The sequence below is a fragment of the Oncorhynchus kisutch genome, linkage group LG18, assembly GCF_002021735.2.
Source record: "Oncorhynchus kisutch isolate 150728-3 linkage group LG18, Okis_V2, whole genome shotgun sequence".
Taxonomy (NCBI): Eukaryota; Metazoa; Chordata; class Actinopteri; order Salmoniformes; family Salmonidae; genus Oncorhynchus; species Oncorhynchus kisutch.
The window spans coordinates 50,461,214-50,477,187 of record NC_034191.2 but is presented as its reverse complement, the minus strand read 5'-3'; the positions used below and the strand labels follow the sequence as shown (position 1 = coordinate 50,477,187).

Below are 15,974 nucleotides of genomic sequence, written 5' to 3'. Positions count from 1 at the left end.
ATTTAAACGCATTGAGTAAGTCGCTCCTTGCTGTGGTTATGCTGGTTAGTTTTGTGCCTTGGTTGTGTCTATTGTGGGTCCTAGTGCTGGCTGATTTCTAGATTTCTAGTCTATGGTTGGGTTCTGGCATTCTGCCTGTAACTGTTGTGATCTGATAAACTGTGTGATTCAATCAAACTAACTATCACACTGTGTGGATTGATTGACCTTTAGCTGATTCCTCGCCAACCTATTTTATTTGTGTGGATTATTAACTGACTTTTCGCCATATGGGGAAAATGACTTTTTCCAGATTGGTGGCTACCACCTTCAGAGACCTCAGTGATTGTTTCATCCCACCTATTTTGCGGCCTCAGGCCCTACGGTGCTAACCTTGGAAAAGTCATTTCAACTTCTACTCCTTCCTTCATTACAAATAGGGATAGACCAAATGGCGCAGTTCTAATGCAATCGTATAGCCATACCAACTATATCAATATCAACCATCAGACAAGACCTGCAACCGCCAACTGAACGTAGCTTGTTTGAGTTGGAGACTCCATGTGACTTTAAAAATCGTGAAAGGGCCTCCCAGGGGCGCTGCATCACAGCGCTAGCTGTGCCACCAGAGACTCTGGGTTCGCGCCCAGGCTCTGTCGCAGCCGGCCGCGACTGGGAGGTCCGTGGGGCGACGCATAATTGGCCTAGCGTCGTCCGGGTTAGGGAGGGTTTGGCTGGTAGGGATATCCTTGGCTCATCACGCACCAGCGACTCCTGTGGTGGCCCGGGCGCAGTGCACGCTTACCAAGGTCGCCAGGTGCACGGTGTTTCCTCCGACACATTGGTGCGGCTGGCTTCCGGGTTGGATGCACAATGTGTTAAGAAGCAGTGTGGCTTGATTGGGTTGTGTTTCGGAAGACGCACGACTTTCGACCTTCGTCTCTCCCGGGCCCGTACGGGGTAAAATTGAAAATAAAATAGAAATGCAAAAATCATGAAAGACATACTTCCTAAACTGGATATTCTTTTGAATATTGAATATTAATAGTGAGGGTTATATTGTGTTTAGAGCTGACAGACAGGGTAGAAGTGTGGTGGAGTGGCCATTCTACTTTCCCTTTCTCTCTTTACCGAAATCCATTTCCCATGCCCAAAATGTTTAGCTACTATGTTTAAAATGTATCCATAACTGTAAAAGGTGTCTACTGTGTTCTCTCAGCTAACCATTGTGCAATCGGGAAGTTATTTTATTGAATCAGAAGTTATTATCCTGGGTGACCTCAATTATGATTGGGAAATGCAGGCTTCAGACAATTTAAGACATATGTAATGATCTAAACCTAACCCAGCTGGTGACTAAGCCTATACACTAAAGTCAACTCTTCAAAGTCAACTCTAATTGATCTTATTTTAACGAATACACCAGAGAAATATGTTTCTACCGGTGTCTTCACCCAAGACATTAGTGACAATTGGCCGGTTGTTTGTGCTAGAGATGTGAGAGTACAGAAATCTAAGCCTTGTGTCATCACAGATAGGAACTTTTAAAAACTTCAGTGAACAGCCTTTTTTTTAGGTGATCTTTATGTTAGTGACCTGGATTGTATTTCAGCTATCCCTTAACCTGATTGAGCTTTGAGCCTTTTTGCAGATGTCTTCAATGCTATTGTGGATAACAACAAATCAAAATATATTACACATGTTGGTTTGTTGGTTACTACATGATTCCATATGCGTCATTCTACAATGTAGAAAATAGTCCAAAATAAACCCTTGAATGAGTAGGTTTTGACTGGTACTGTATGTATGTGTGTGTGTGGGTGTGTATATATATCAGTGGAGGCTGCTGAGGGAAACAGCTCATAATAATGCCTGGAATGGAGTAAATAAATTGGTATCAAAAACATGTTTTTCTATATTATGAGCCATTCTCCGTTCAGCAGCCTCCTCTTATATATATGTGTATATTTATGTTGTATTATACAGGGCGCATTTCAAAAAGAGTCTTGGGTCTCAATATATCTTTCCTGTTAAAATAAAGGTAAAAAATAAATAACAATTGGTAGTAAGAGAAAGGATAGATATCGCCCTCTAGTGGCTGTTCCCCATCTCATCAGTGTTTCCATTGACTTTACTGTAATAATATTACAGTGTAGCCATATTATCAGGACCACTTACTCTGCCATAGTAAAAATCCCTTCACAATCAATAACACGCTCACACCAGCTAAACCATAAAGAGTTCAGTGGTGATAGAGAAGCTTGTGGAGTTTTTTTGAAACAAGTTAATAAAGCATCAGAAGGGAAACAGAAACGTGTCAAATAGAACTGTACTGTGTAGATCAAATGGATGTGGTTCCAGTTGGGAATACTTATAGGCTTGCATCCCAAATGGCACCCTTTTCCCTATATATTGCACTACCTGTGACCAGCGCCCCATGGGCCCTGGTTAAAAGTAGTGCCTAGTGGTTAGAGCGTTGGGCCAGTAACCGAAAGGATGCTAGATTGAATCCCCAAGCAGACACTATACAAATCTGTAATTCTGCCCCTGAACAAGGCAGGGGCAGAACCCACTGTTCCTAGGCCGTTATTGTAAATAGGAGTTTGTTCTTAACTGACTTGCCTAGTTAAATTTTTTTAAATGGGGTTGCGTCCCCGTTTTGGACCTGTCTGTTTGTAGCTCCGCCCACGCTCATCAGAAGGAACACTGAGTCTACTGAGTCCCACCATACTGAAAATAATCATGGATTGTATATTCTGGGAGTGTGAAAATGTTTGCTTACTGGTTTTATGTCCAGACATCCCAAGCTGAGAATAAATCCTATATTTTGGTTTAGGGGCCACTCCTATAAGGTAGAGGAGTTGATTGTTTTCATGTGGTTTTAACGTTGATTTAACATGTCTGACTGTTCCTCCAGGTGTTGGTAACCCAAAGTGCAAGGTGGCTATCGTGATGTGCAAGAGCAAGTCGAATAGCACTCGAAACCGGTACGTTACACTACACAGCCATGTCACAAACAGTGTCCGGGGTCCATTGAAGTGTCGGGTACACAGCCCTGAGGGATCATTCCAGATATTGTGGGGCGCATTTATGTCAACAGGTGTATTGTTTGCATTCAGTAACAATGCTGGTGAAATTTATGTGGTTAAGTTTTGGATTGCTTTTATTCCATACAGTGTTTCTGTCTTGTCGGGCACTCTTCTCAGACAGCCTCAGACAGCCTCCTGGCGGGATATTAGTGCAAAGAAGAAGCTGATAGGATAGAAAATATAATTAGTTTAGTTTTGTATTCTGGGTCCAAACCCCTTGTTCCTGTGTAGTTGGAAGGAAATCAATCGTCTGATTGTGGTAAAAGTTGCTTTTAAGTCCTGTTGTGAGAAGGCTTTATACAGAACTTTGTGTGTGTGTTTAGTTCCAACTAACACCTCCAAATGATTTATCTACCTTGGCAGCCATCTCTAAAAACCACCCACTATGTGCTATTCAAACAGCCATTTATGACTTTCCAAATTCAATACACACTGCTCTCCTCCTGCCAACCAGCCTCTGCTGGAATCCGCTCTCCATTTATATCCAGTCCCAGATGTAGTCTTGAATGAAAAAGATGTTTCTGGCACCTGTGGAACAATAACATATAGTTGACCTTGGCCAAGGACACGGTTCTGTGGCCCAGAGACCTCGGTGTGGCCTTGAGGTCTATATCATTTCAGCAGAGCCGTTGACGTGAGGTTCTCTTTTCGGGCCGTTGAGGATGATGACATTCACAATGCTGTGGAGAATGCTTCCTGTGTTTCTATTGCAGTGGTGCACAGTTGACCCCAAAGCTCGGATGTGGCGGGGATTGAGACATGAAAAAGCGAGAAAAGTAGAGGGAAAGAGAGAGAAGGACAGCAAGATAGAGGGAGATAAATTCTAACCTACCCCCAGTTCCCATTTATTCCGGTCTCTCCTTAAGTCTGCGTTCATGTGCCGAATGGCACCCTATTACCTATATAGTGCACTACTTTTGACCGGAGCCCTTTGGGCCCTGGTCAAATGTAGTGCACTAGCCTATTTAGGGAATAGGGTGCCATTTGAGACTCAGACTGTGTTGTCCCCTACCAGGATTCAGACCTCTAATTAGCGTCGGTAATCAGAACTGTGTGTTCTCTTCCACGTCATCATTTCTCCTTAAACGCCTTCTCCTTATCTCTCTCTCTGGAAAAGTAGAGACAAGTTCCTCTCTCTTCTCTCTCTTTCTCTGTCTGTTTACCTCACCACCTCTCCCTTGGTTTCTCTTTTTCTCCCTTACTCACTCACTCACTCACACACACACACACACACACACACACGCGCGCGCCACCCAGTTACTGGAAAAGGCTCATCCCCTCTACCTCAGTGAGGTGTGTTGGCCAATAAACAGTGCACCGTCAAATCCAGCGCCACCGCCTGGTAACCTCGGTGATGCATCTTCCAATACATAAAAAAAAACATTTATCATAGATGTTCTTGATAGATCGTCTATAATTTTCACTTCAGTGCTTACGCTAAGCCAGATGGGTGAAGTTTATAACGTTACAGTTAGTTAACTGTGAGTATCAACCCCCATCCTTGTTTTAAGTTTTGTTACTGGACGGGAGGTCTCTCAGATCTCCGTTGCTACAGCAGCACAGCAGACTCATCCACGCCGAGCTCCTGTTGGCAACCGCAGGGCTGATGAGAAAGAGAGAGAGACAGAAAGGGAAGGAAACATGCTTTTCCCCATCCTGCCCAGTTACTCCTGAGACAGAGTGTAGACGGTTTGTTTGGCTGACTCACTTCATCCACTACCCATCTGTAGTGCCCACCTGGGTGATGCCATGGTGGCCATTTTGTGCCCGAAAGCTCATCGTGAATCAGCTCGAACTTCACCTCATTTATATTTGAGACGTTTCGCCTCTCTCTTCTTCGTGGAAGTTTCTGGCTTATTAAGATTCAGAGCTTGCCTGCTACCTACTCCTCTGCTGCTGCCCTCTCTATTCTCCTCTCTGCTCCTCTGTCAGCAACGACCTTGGCATCAGAGAAAAGAGAATAGGAATGATATAGAAAACTTATGATCCGGCTAACTATGCTATCTCTCTCTCTCTCTCTTTCTCTTTCCTCCAACTGTAGCTGACTGGGAAACTTGTGTCAGTTTTAGAGGCTTGGTCATGGTCTTTATGTCTCTGTGTTACTGACAAGGGTTATCTATCTGTGGTATGAATCGGGTCAGCTCAGATCTATGCAGCTCTGGTTGTGAGGTGGTTTTGTGTTCCAGACACGGTCAGCACAGTATGATCCTGGTCCCACTGGACACCCCTGGTGTGAACGTGATCAGACCGTTGACTGTATTTGGACAGGACGGTAGGATATTTTCCCCTCATAGACTAATATATATATATATATATACACAAAAGTATGTGGACACCCCTTCAACTTAGTGGATTTGGCTATTTCAGTCACACCTGTTTCTGACAGGTGTATACAATCGAGCACAGAGACATGCAATCTCCATAGACAAACATTAGCAGTAGAATGGCATTGCTGAATAGCTCCATGATTTCCAACATGGCACCGTCATAGGATGTCACCTTTCCAATAAGTCAGTTTGTCAAATTTCTGCCCTGCTAGAGCTGACCCGGTCAACTGTTAGTGCTGTTATTGTGAAGTGGATACGGAGCAACAACGGCTCAGCCGCGAAGTGGTAGGCGCCACAAGCTCACAGAACGGGACTGCCGAAGGCTGAAGCGCATACCGCGAAAAAGTCGTCTGTCCTCTGTTGCAACACTCACTATCGAGTTCCAAACTGCCTCTGGAAGCAACGTCTGCACAAGAACTGTTCGTTGGGAGCTTAATTTAATGGGTTTCCATGGCCGAGCAGCTGCACACAAGCATAAGATCCTAATGCCCAATGCCAAGCGTCGGCTGGAGGGGTGTAAAGCTTGCCGCCATTGGACTCTGGAGCAGTGGAAACACGTTCTCTGGAGTGATGAATCACGCTTCACCATCTATCAGTCCGACGGACAAATCTGGGTTTGGCGGATGCCAGGATAAAGCTACCTGCCCAAATGCATGGTGCCAATTGTAAAGTTTGGTTGAGGAGGAATAATGGTCTGGGGCTGGTTTTCATGGTTTGGGCTAGGCCTCTTGGTTCCAGTGAAGGGGAATCTTAAAACTACAGCATACAATGACATTCTAGATGATTCTGAGCTTCCTACTTTGTGGCAACAGTTTGGGTATTTTAGATTAACTGTCTTCAAAGTAATGACTCGGGACGTCGGGTTTGATATGAAAGCTTCTTTTAGCAATAATACTTGTTCACGTTACATTTAAGAACTGTAGCTTCTACAGAGCAATGCAGGTAAGATGCTAGCGGAAAGGTCAGCTTAATCACCTTGCCCCTGCACATAACTGGCGCGTTCTCTCTCATTCCTGTCGCAAGGCATTCTGGAACTTGCAGTCAAAAGCGTAATTCAATACTAACCAATACAATTACATATGTAAATAACTGTAAAGAAATATCTTTAGATACAGCTCAATGGATTAACTTAAACATTAACTCTGTAACACGGGGGAAGGCCCTTTCCTGTTTCAGCATGACAATGCCTGCATGTACAAAACAAGGTCTATACAGAAATGTTTTGTCGAGATCTGTTTGGAAGAACTTGACTGGCCTGCACAAAGCCATGTTCCTCAACCCCATCGAACACCTTTGGGATGAATTGGAACACCGACAGCGAGCCAGGCCTTATCGCCCAACATCAGTGCCCAACTTCACTAATGCTCTTGTGGTCCCTGGAGCAATGATCTAGCGGAAAGCCTTCCCAGAAGAGTGGAGGCTGTTATTGCAGCAAAGGGGGGGACCAACTCCATATTAATGCCCATGATTTTGGAATGAGATGTTTGATAAGCCGGTGTCCACATACTTTTGGTCATTTATTGTATCTAAACAGGCAGATTATTCATTCCCCATACGGTTGTGTGTGTCCCGATTGCCTATGTGCACTTTATGGGGGAGAGGGTGTCATTCGGGACGCAGCCTTGATTTGATTAGATCAGGCTTTCTATGCACATAAAACATGCCGTTATGTACAGTAACCTCAGTCGTTCATCTCTCTCTGTGATTCCCTATGATCTGCTGTATCAGATGCCATTCACGGCGGACATTTTGAGATCCACTTTGACAACGTGCGTGTGCCTGCTTCCAACATTCTTTTGGGTAAGATACCAAATCCTAACGTTATTGACACAGGGTATACATGTTCTATCACTGGGGTTCCCCAACTGGGGTTTTTATTTTGCCTCCTCCCCCCAAAATGTTTTGGGAGCAAAGAAAATAAGAAGATTTGCGTTGAGAATTTTTCATTGTTGGACATTAAACACTGTAAAAACACCAGGAAATCGGTCCTAAGTGATTGTAGTCTGTTCCCAAGTATTTGCACACATAATATGATGTGATTGTATGCAAATGTAAACCAGGTTTGAAATTGTCATTGTTTTGTCAAATATTACATCTGTTTGGGTTTCTTGCTGTCAATTTGCAGTCTACAGATTGACAATCCGCTCAAGAAAATAATCAGCCCCGCATCTGATTCTAGTATGATCCACTGTATACACACTGTGCATGACCCTTAAAGGGGAAGTTCGGTATTTTACAACTTAATGTTAGATGGTTCCTCACCCTGAAAATGGTCTGTAGGCCAGGAGAAACTGTAATGCATGGTTCCGTTTTCTGCCAAACCATGCCATTACAACTTCACTTTAGCCAGCTTTAGCCAACGACTGCTAATCTATGGAACTAATGGGGAGATGCGGAACCTGTAAAAGACAGTCGACAGTAAATGTCATTTTTGTGTCTGTCTGTAATACTGTCTGGGTGTCTGTCCCCGATGCAGGTGAGGGCCGAGGCTTCGAGATAGCCCAGGGTCGTCTTGGTCCTGGCAGACTGCACCACTGTATGAGGGCCGTAGGTTCTGCTGAATGGGCACTGGAGCTTCTGTGCCAACGTGCTGCGCATAGACAAACCTTCGGCAAGAAACTCTACCAGCATGTGAGTGTGTGTTGGTGGTGGGGGGGGGGGGGGGGTATGTGTATGTTATCCCACAGTCACTTGACAGACATTAACATACCATTTATGTTACGTAGTCTGTCCACGGGGGCATCGTGGAGCGACATTCCTAATGGTTATGGGCTTTCGTCGCTGCACAAAGTCAGAGTAATAGTACCAAGTTCAACTCTGGCTCCGCATCGGTCTAGCCATGTGTCTAAGATCTATTGTTCAACAGAAGTGCTGCTCCCTGACTTCTCTGTGCCAGCAGCTTATTCTGAGATACCAGATTGATCTTGCCTGTCCCGGAATATTCTCTTCTTAATAAATCAGTGTCTCTATGGGCCCTGCTTAAAAGTAGTGCACTACATAGGAAATAAGGTGCCATTTGGGACTCCCTGCCCAGAGTGGGGCATCAGAACAGGCTTCAGGTCATACTCAGCACTATTTCCTGTCTTAATGTGCTCCCATGACAGAGTCTGGGCCAATAGTAGTGACTCAGCAAGCATCCATCATTTTAGTGACAACCGATGGGATTAATCTCCTCAAAGATGCCACCGCTGAGTCCCAAATGGCACTCTATTCCTTACATAGTGAGGATTAGAAATAGTGAGTGTATAAAATGAGGTTTTATGCCATGCTAAGGCTTTTAGCGCTGTTGTTGCCAAGTGAAATATGCTAATTTTTGTTGCATTTGGAATCACTGGATGTGTGCGTTGCTTAGCCAGTGTAGATGCCCACAGCACAGCAACTGGACAGAAACCCTAACAACTCATTATTGGAACAGGTATTTTATCTTATCAAGTTTTTATTCAATTGAGGTAATCACATTGCTCGATAAACCGCTTAGTTGCTGAGACCTAGAGGTCTAATTGAGTTACTGTCAAAAGGTTTCATGAGCTGTACATTGTGATTGAGTGAGTCTGTCTGTCTGTATCTGGTCTATTTGCTCTCTCTCTCTCTCTCTCTCTCTGTTTCTCTGTCTGTCTGTATCTGGTCTATTTGCTCTCTCTCTCTCTCTCTCTCTCTGTTTCTCTGTCTGTCTGTATCTGGTCTATTTGCTCTCTCTCTCTCTCTCTCTCTGTTTCTCTGTCTGTCTGTATCTGGTCTATTTGCTCTCTCTCTCTCTCTCTCTGTTTCTCTGTCTGTCTGTATCTGGTCTATTTGCTCTCTCTCTCTCTCTGTTTCTCTGTCTGTCTGTATCTCGTCTATTTGCTCCCTCTCTCTGTTTCTCTGTCTGTCTGTATCTCGTCTATTTGCTCCCTCTCTCTGTTTCTCTATTCGCTGTGTGTCTGTCTGTCTCTGTGTGTGTGTGTGTGTGTGTGTGTGTGTCTGCTTAAATGTCTGATTATCTGTCTGCCTCTGTGAATGCCTGACTTACTGGCTGTGCTGTATGTCTGTGTCCAGGAGGTTGTGGCCCACTGGATAGCAGAGTGTCGCCTGGCAATAGACCAGACTCGCCTACTGACCCTGCATGCTGCTCACGCTCTGGACACACTGGGCAGCAGGAGCGCCCGGAAACAGGTAACACACGCACACCTCATTAGCAGAACAAACCGCCTAATTGTCTCCCTAACTGTTATGTGACCGTTCTGAATGTAATATGGCGTAAAGACTGTGCCTGCTTGAAACAGACCGCCTGGTTATGTAAACGTGTGTCTGAAAACGTCAGAATGTCAATGGGTTGTAAATATGAATTACAGCCGTCTGCTTCCTGCTTAGAAAGGTCGGCCTGATATGGCTCTCATGTCACATCTGTATTATCAGTCACTGTGCATACACAGAGGCTTTCAGATCTGTCATACAAACAAACACACACACACACACACTAGGTTGTATTCCGAGCTGGCCTGTCCCTATCCAAACTCGAAAACCAACCAAGGGACACACAGAGGTGAAGAGTCACCCGAAGGATCTCACATATTAGGACTCTATAATATGATTGACATGATATCAGCCTGACGTGAGAGCTGAACTGAGGTGCACTGACAGGAGAGGTGAGGATAAGGTGAATGGAGGATAGTGGAGATGGAGGGATGAGAGACCCGAGGGTAGATTAGTACATATTTGCATCCCAAATGGCCCCCTACTGTATTCCCTATATAGTGCACTGCTTTTGACCAGAGCCTTGTGGGCCCCCCACCCCCGATGAAAAGAAGTGCACTATATAGGGAATAGGGTTCCATTTGGGATGCACTCAATGAGGTGAGTGAAGGAGCGAGGGTAGGGAAGGGCCCGAGCCAGCGCCCCCACGTTTAATCTGATAAGGGGGACGCGGGAGACGACAGAGGGGAAGACGCGGCCAACTCATTGTGACGGCATGACCCATGTCTGAGGTCAGAACAGAACAGAGATGGACTAAGGAGTGACTACAGGAATACAGAGCCGTCACTCACATCTCCTATCATATCACGTCCCCTCACAGACACGATACTGTAGGGTTGGACAAATAGTAGCTCTGATCCAGGGCGATACGCACGGATTGCTGACACTGACAAGGCTCAGCATCAGCAACCCGCACTTAACAGCCTGGGTCAGAGCTAAGCAGATAATGTAGTACTTATTCTACTCATGTAACCAAGGGAATGGAATGCTACGAGATACATTGGCCTTTTCTGTTGATAATGTTTCAGTACCATGTACAGTGAGGCATCAGTAGTTGAAATAGCTTGGAACAGCTGTGCAAATGGAACAGGAGAACCTGAGGCCTATTCAATTAGTGGCTATACAGCACTATGTTAACAACCTTTCGCCATTATCTTAGAGTTCCACTGTTGTGTGTGTGTGTGTGTGTGTGTGTGTGTGTGTGTGTGTGTGTGTGTGTGTGTGTGTGTGTGTGTGTGTGTGTGTGTGTGTGTGTGTGTGTCAATCCTGCCACACCCCTGCCTGTGTTCCATCAGTTTCACGGCGTGGAGATTTACCCACAATGCCGAATCCTGCAGGGCTTTGAGTAGCACTCAGCTTACGCTCGGCTCCACACCCAATGTCCTGCTTGTAGCTGTCACAGCAGCACACACACACACACCCCACCACCATCAGTGTAAGGAGTTATGACAAGGAGTGGTGTCCTGGAGTACCTCGTTTCTTGAATAACACGCTGTGATTCTCCCGAACGCTCACATGATTACAGGGGATTCTCATCTAAAGGCCAGGTGCTGTTTCTGAGAAATATGAGATCTCTTCCAGGCACAAAGATGTCCCAGGGGTTGGATGATCAAAGCCCTCGGCAACGCTGAACACCAGCCAGGTTCTTTCTGGGACGCGTGGATCGCCCAGCCTGCACCCCGAATGGCGCCCCTATTCCCTATGTAGTATTACAGTTCATGAACCTCAAGTGTTACTGGTCCCCCTGTTCATTTCTTAATAATGGTCTCTTGTAGATTGCCATGATCAAGGTGGTTGCTGGCAGGATGGTGTGTAAGGTTGTGGACACTGCCATCCAGGTGTATGGGGGTGCGGGTGTATCCGGAGACTTCCCCCTCGCTCAGATGTAAGTAGCTTTCATTTAGATAGTTTAGTCTTTTGTTGTTTTTTTAACTGATGTGACTCTGCTTTGTTGCTCTTTTTTGATAGATCAGTATTGATTTTTTTTTAGCTTCGTTAGAATCATTCAAAGGAAACTTGATCAATTTTCATTTAGCGATACAGCTGGTGACATTTCCTTATGGCCCTTGTTTGTTTTGATCCAGACACTGTCAGGCGGTGCTGCAGTGCTGCACATTGCAATGTCACAATTTACCTGTCCTCTCGCCTCCGGCTTCCTCAGAAAATGTCTACGGTTGTAGCTAGGACTGTGGCATCATGACATTTTGGCAGCCTGTTATTGTCATGCATAAGACTGCCGCTCTCACGGTCATTGGCCAGACGTTTAGCATCTCCAGGCCTCCAGGCATACAAGCTACATACCAGCCACTGATTGCGTACCATTGGAACATCTACATTAATAAAAGTCTAACAAATCCATTTAATATACACCATCACAATATAACCATTATTTATTTATGGCAGGTCTAAAGAAACATTATGATATGAAGAAGTTATGAGAAGTTTTGAGTTGGTCTACTGTATGTTATCTGGCTATGTACCAGGCCATAGGCTGTAGGCTTGCTCATTTTAGTAGACAATATATTCCTTTATTTTATATGAAATGATTTTATATTAAGAAGAATATAATTGAACTTAGCTGAATATAATAGACATGATATTTTCAAATTCTGGAGCGACTGCGCATATGAAGTGGCAATGTTGAGCGTAAAAGTGGTCATTTGAAACAGGCCCTATATGCTAGATTTAGAATTATTTGGCAACTTTAATTGTGAATGATAAAAACCTTAGAATGTATTAGAAATCCAAAAATATATGGGCTTCATGATGCGACTTTAGGCTATTGATGATTTGAGAAATTCGCTTAAAAAAAAGCTTGCGCTCAGTTCCTTGCCTTAGCCTGCACACGCAGTTCTCTCAAAAGGTGATCATATTTACACCTATCAGGCTATTCTCAATATAATCCTGACTTCACTAATATGGGAAATTTGTTTTGATTTAGAATGGCTTCTTATCAAATGGGCAGGAGAAAAAAGACACGTCCTCCGTATGCACTCCAATAGCGAATGGTTGCCGCTTTCCCTCCGGTTAGTTTTTCACTGATGTGGGGTAGGCTACTTTGGTTTTATAGCGGAGAATGTATTTAATATGAACAGCTGAGAAATACATGTAGTAGCAGCTGTGATCCTCCACTTTCTTGTGGCAACCATCAAAAATCTGCTTTCACACGGGATTGCATATAAAAATGTAGTATAATTGTAGGGTAACTATGTAAGACGCCCTGCACAATCTAGGAACCAATAGCATCGCCTAGGCCTACACGTTCTCTGCCAGACTCGTGGATAGAAAGTTGTACCAAAGACATCTTAAATCAGTTTTGTTAAATGTTTTTCTGCTGTGCGTAATATGCTGTAGGCTATGTATTGTATGACTGCACAATCATTATTTTTTTGCATAAACTGTAATATGCGTTTGGGTGTTTTGAATTAAAGCAGCAATATGTCACTTTTTGGGCTACCCGAACAAATTCACATAGAATTTAGAGTTATAGATCTGTCTGTGTGCTATTTCTATTTTGCGTCCTTTACTTTCGGTTTTATACACCAGCTGAAAATACGATATTTTTTTATAAAATATATTTCACAGCAGTTCAGATGGTGCAATGATTCTCTACACCATACTTGCTTGTTTTGTCCAGAAATTAGGCAAACTATTCGAATTTTAACAACCAGGAAATGGCAGAGCATTTAGAAAGCGCTGTCCATTTCTTGTTAGGCTTTGAAACACCCACAACGACCAAGTTTTCGACTCAGTTTCAACCTGGTGTTGAAATTCTTTCTTCAAATGAATCATCACAGGTGAGTTTTAAAAGCAGGATACTGTTTCGATGAAAAGTAGTTTGATTAGATTTTTGATTGCATTTGCATTGATGTCAGAGTGATTAAAGGGACAACGGAGCGCTGATTACCAGGACATTAACGATGGTCAGTTGGGTACTGCCAACTCATGTCCAGAGTGCATAAGAGGAGATTACCGTGACTCAGCGGTCACGTGGCATTTTACTATGGTCATGACTCATGACTGCCGGTGTGGCAGGTAATATGGTCACCGCAACAGCTCTAGTCACAGCAGACAAACACTGAGATGGAAAAATGCTTTCTCATGAGGTCGGCAGGCAGGCTGCCACTGAGCATCAGCCATGCAGGCAGTGATGGGTGGCAGCTCAACACTTACAATGGAAGATACACAGGCAATGGGGAAGAAGAGGGGAAAATGGCTTTGAATATCAATGATCAATTACCATTCGTGTGTCTCAAATGCAAACTACAGTACTAATAGTGTAACGGTTTTCGTCATCGGATGAGGAAGAGTAGTCGGACCAAAGCGCAGCGTGGTAAGTGTTCATGTTTGTTTATTGAACTGAACACTAATATAAAATAACCAGAGAATAAATTAAACCGAAACAGTCCCGTAAGGTGCAAACACTAAACAGAAAATAACTACCCACGAAACCCATGGGGGAAAAAGCTACCTAAGTATGGTTCCCAATCAGAGACAACGATAGACAGCTGTCCCTGATTGAGAACCACACCCGGCCAAAAACAAAGAAATACAAAAACATAGAATGCCCACCCCAAATCACACCCTGACCAAACCGAAATAGAGACATAAAAAAGCTCTCTACGGTCAGGGCGTGACAAGTAGACTTGAAAGTAGACAACTTTCATCTGATAATAGGCTAATTACTCCTTTCCATCCTAACACACAGTATTAGCCTAATCTTCCAGTCTGGAGCCGATGTACTGTATATATTGCACAGAAGTTGACATTGACCCCCTGCTAACATTGTGTGGTATCTTTTTTTACAAGGTGTATCAATGGCCACACAATGTGGTCAAGTTCTCTCTCTTTCTCTCTCACCTCAAGGATACAGGGTATTTAACTGTCTGTGAGGTCTTAAGCCATACACGGTTCTATTGCATGTTAGGATGCTGCTGTATCACCACAATCAGCTACAGTATGTTCTGAATAATAATTGTTGTTGTTTAGATGGAGTATGACAAGGGTTCATTCATCAGTGCACACTCCAGCAAAATGTACCAAAATATTTTGAAGAGAAAACAAGCGCTTCTTAACCGGACATGTTCCGGGAGTGCCTCCCTGCTTCAGACCCTTTTCTTCCGTTTGGTGCCTAATAAATACGACCCATTTTTGTCCCTCCACAGGTATGCGTACGCCAGGACTCTGCGCATAGCAGACGGGCCAGACGAGGTGCACATGTCGTCCATCGCCCATCTGGAGCTCAGGGACCAGATGAGAAAAGCCAAGGCCAAGCTGTGAGGTCTTGCAAAGGGGTTAACAGGATGGGTTTAAACACACAGGCAGCCCTCAGACAGACCGCAGGGTAGCGGAAGGGTTAATGGAGGTTTTAACACAGATAAAGAGTGCTGTGAAGGAGCTTCATCTGTCACGGGAGCTACGGCGATTGATTGACAGGCCAATCTCACCTACTAATCACTGTGGATGCCAATCGTAGATCTCCACATACAGAGATTCTGAGATTTGCTTATCTGAAACATGATCATGATCAACTCTTGTTCTGCCTTAATGTGATTGTGGGGGAATAGCAGTCTACTGTATTATGGTATGAAGATCTGGTAGAGAAAGTGTTGTGTCTGCTGGACTACAGATGGTGCTAACAAAATGGGGTATTGTGTTTATTTGATTCAATAGAATTGAGTAATTTATAACTAAAATGACATACACTGCCTTAATATGCTCATAAGATATGTAAATAAAGATTTGGATATGTGGTAAATCGCATAATTTTTTGAATTCACTATGATTATCGCAAGGACTCCTTCAGAGGCATGTTTCACAACACAAATGTTTACGTATTTACAAGTACATTGTGGCTATAATGCCAGGGATTGACTGAAACACCTGCTGAGACTGAAGTTGTCCTAATATGGACACCTTAGACTTGGGGACCTCACCTTGGATCCTTGCCCTGGAGTCACCAAGCCCTTGTTCTGACAGTATGTTCACACAGTAGATTTGCCGGGCATTCAAGACTTAACGTGTGCAAAAACACTCAAACCATCTCCATTAGTTGTCATGAGCATCTCCATTGTCATGGGCATCTCCATTGTCATGAGCATCTCCATTTTCATGAGCTTCCTAGTGCTGGAGAAATTAATTTAAAAAAAAATGTACTTTTTTTCTTTCTTTCTACCAAATGAAGTTGGACTTTTAGAACAGATGGCTTACACAGTCTTACATCTTGAGGATTTTCCCCCCCGCTAGCAACTGGTCCGATGCCCATAAATGTTACAGAATAGTCGTCCTCTCAGCACAAATGTTTGCCTGCTAGTTTAGACTCTGCCCCTGATCCTCCTTGCCTTGG

At 44.0% G+C, this 15,974-nt stretch overlaps 1 protein-coding gene across 1 annotated transcript in view; it reads left to right on the top strand.

Annotated features, from left to right (window-relative positions):
• LOC109908773 (acyl-CoA dehydrogenase family member 11) overlaps nucleotides 1–15,717 on the top strand; it is a 57,264-nt gene extending 41,547 nt beyond the window's left edge. Inside the window, exons 14-20 of the mRNA XM_031796246.1 lie at nucleotides 2,897–2,966; nucleotides 5,255–5,340; nucleotides 7,124–7,195; nucleotides 7,872–8,026; nucleotides 9,431–9,547; nucleotides 11,404–11,513; nucleotides 14,794–15,717. Coding sequence (XP_031652106.1) covers nucleotides 2,897–2,966; nucleotides 5,255–5,340; nucleotides 7,124–7,195; nucleotides 7,872–8,026; nucleotides 9,431–9,547; nucleotides 11,404–11,513; nucleotides 14,794–14,908 — 725 coding nt within the window. The 3' untranslated portion in view covers nucleotides 14,909–15,717. The remainder of the gene's footprint in view (nucleotides 1–2,896; nucleotides 2,967–5,254; nucleotides 5,341–7,123; nucleotides 7,196–7,871; nucleotides 8,027–9,430; nucleotides 9,548–11,403; nucleotides 11,514–14,793) is intronic.
• Nucleotides 15,718–15,974: the final 257 nt, after the last annotated feature.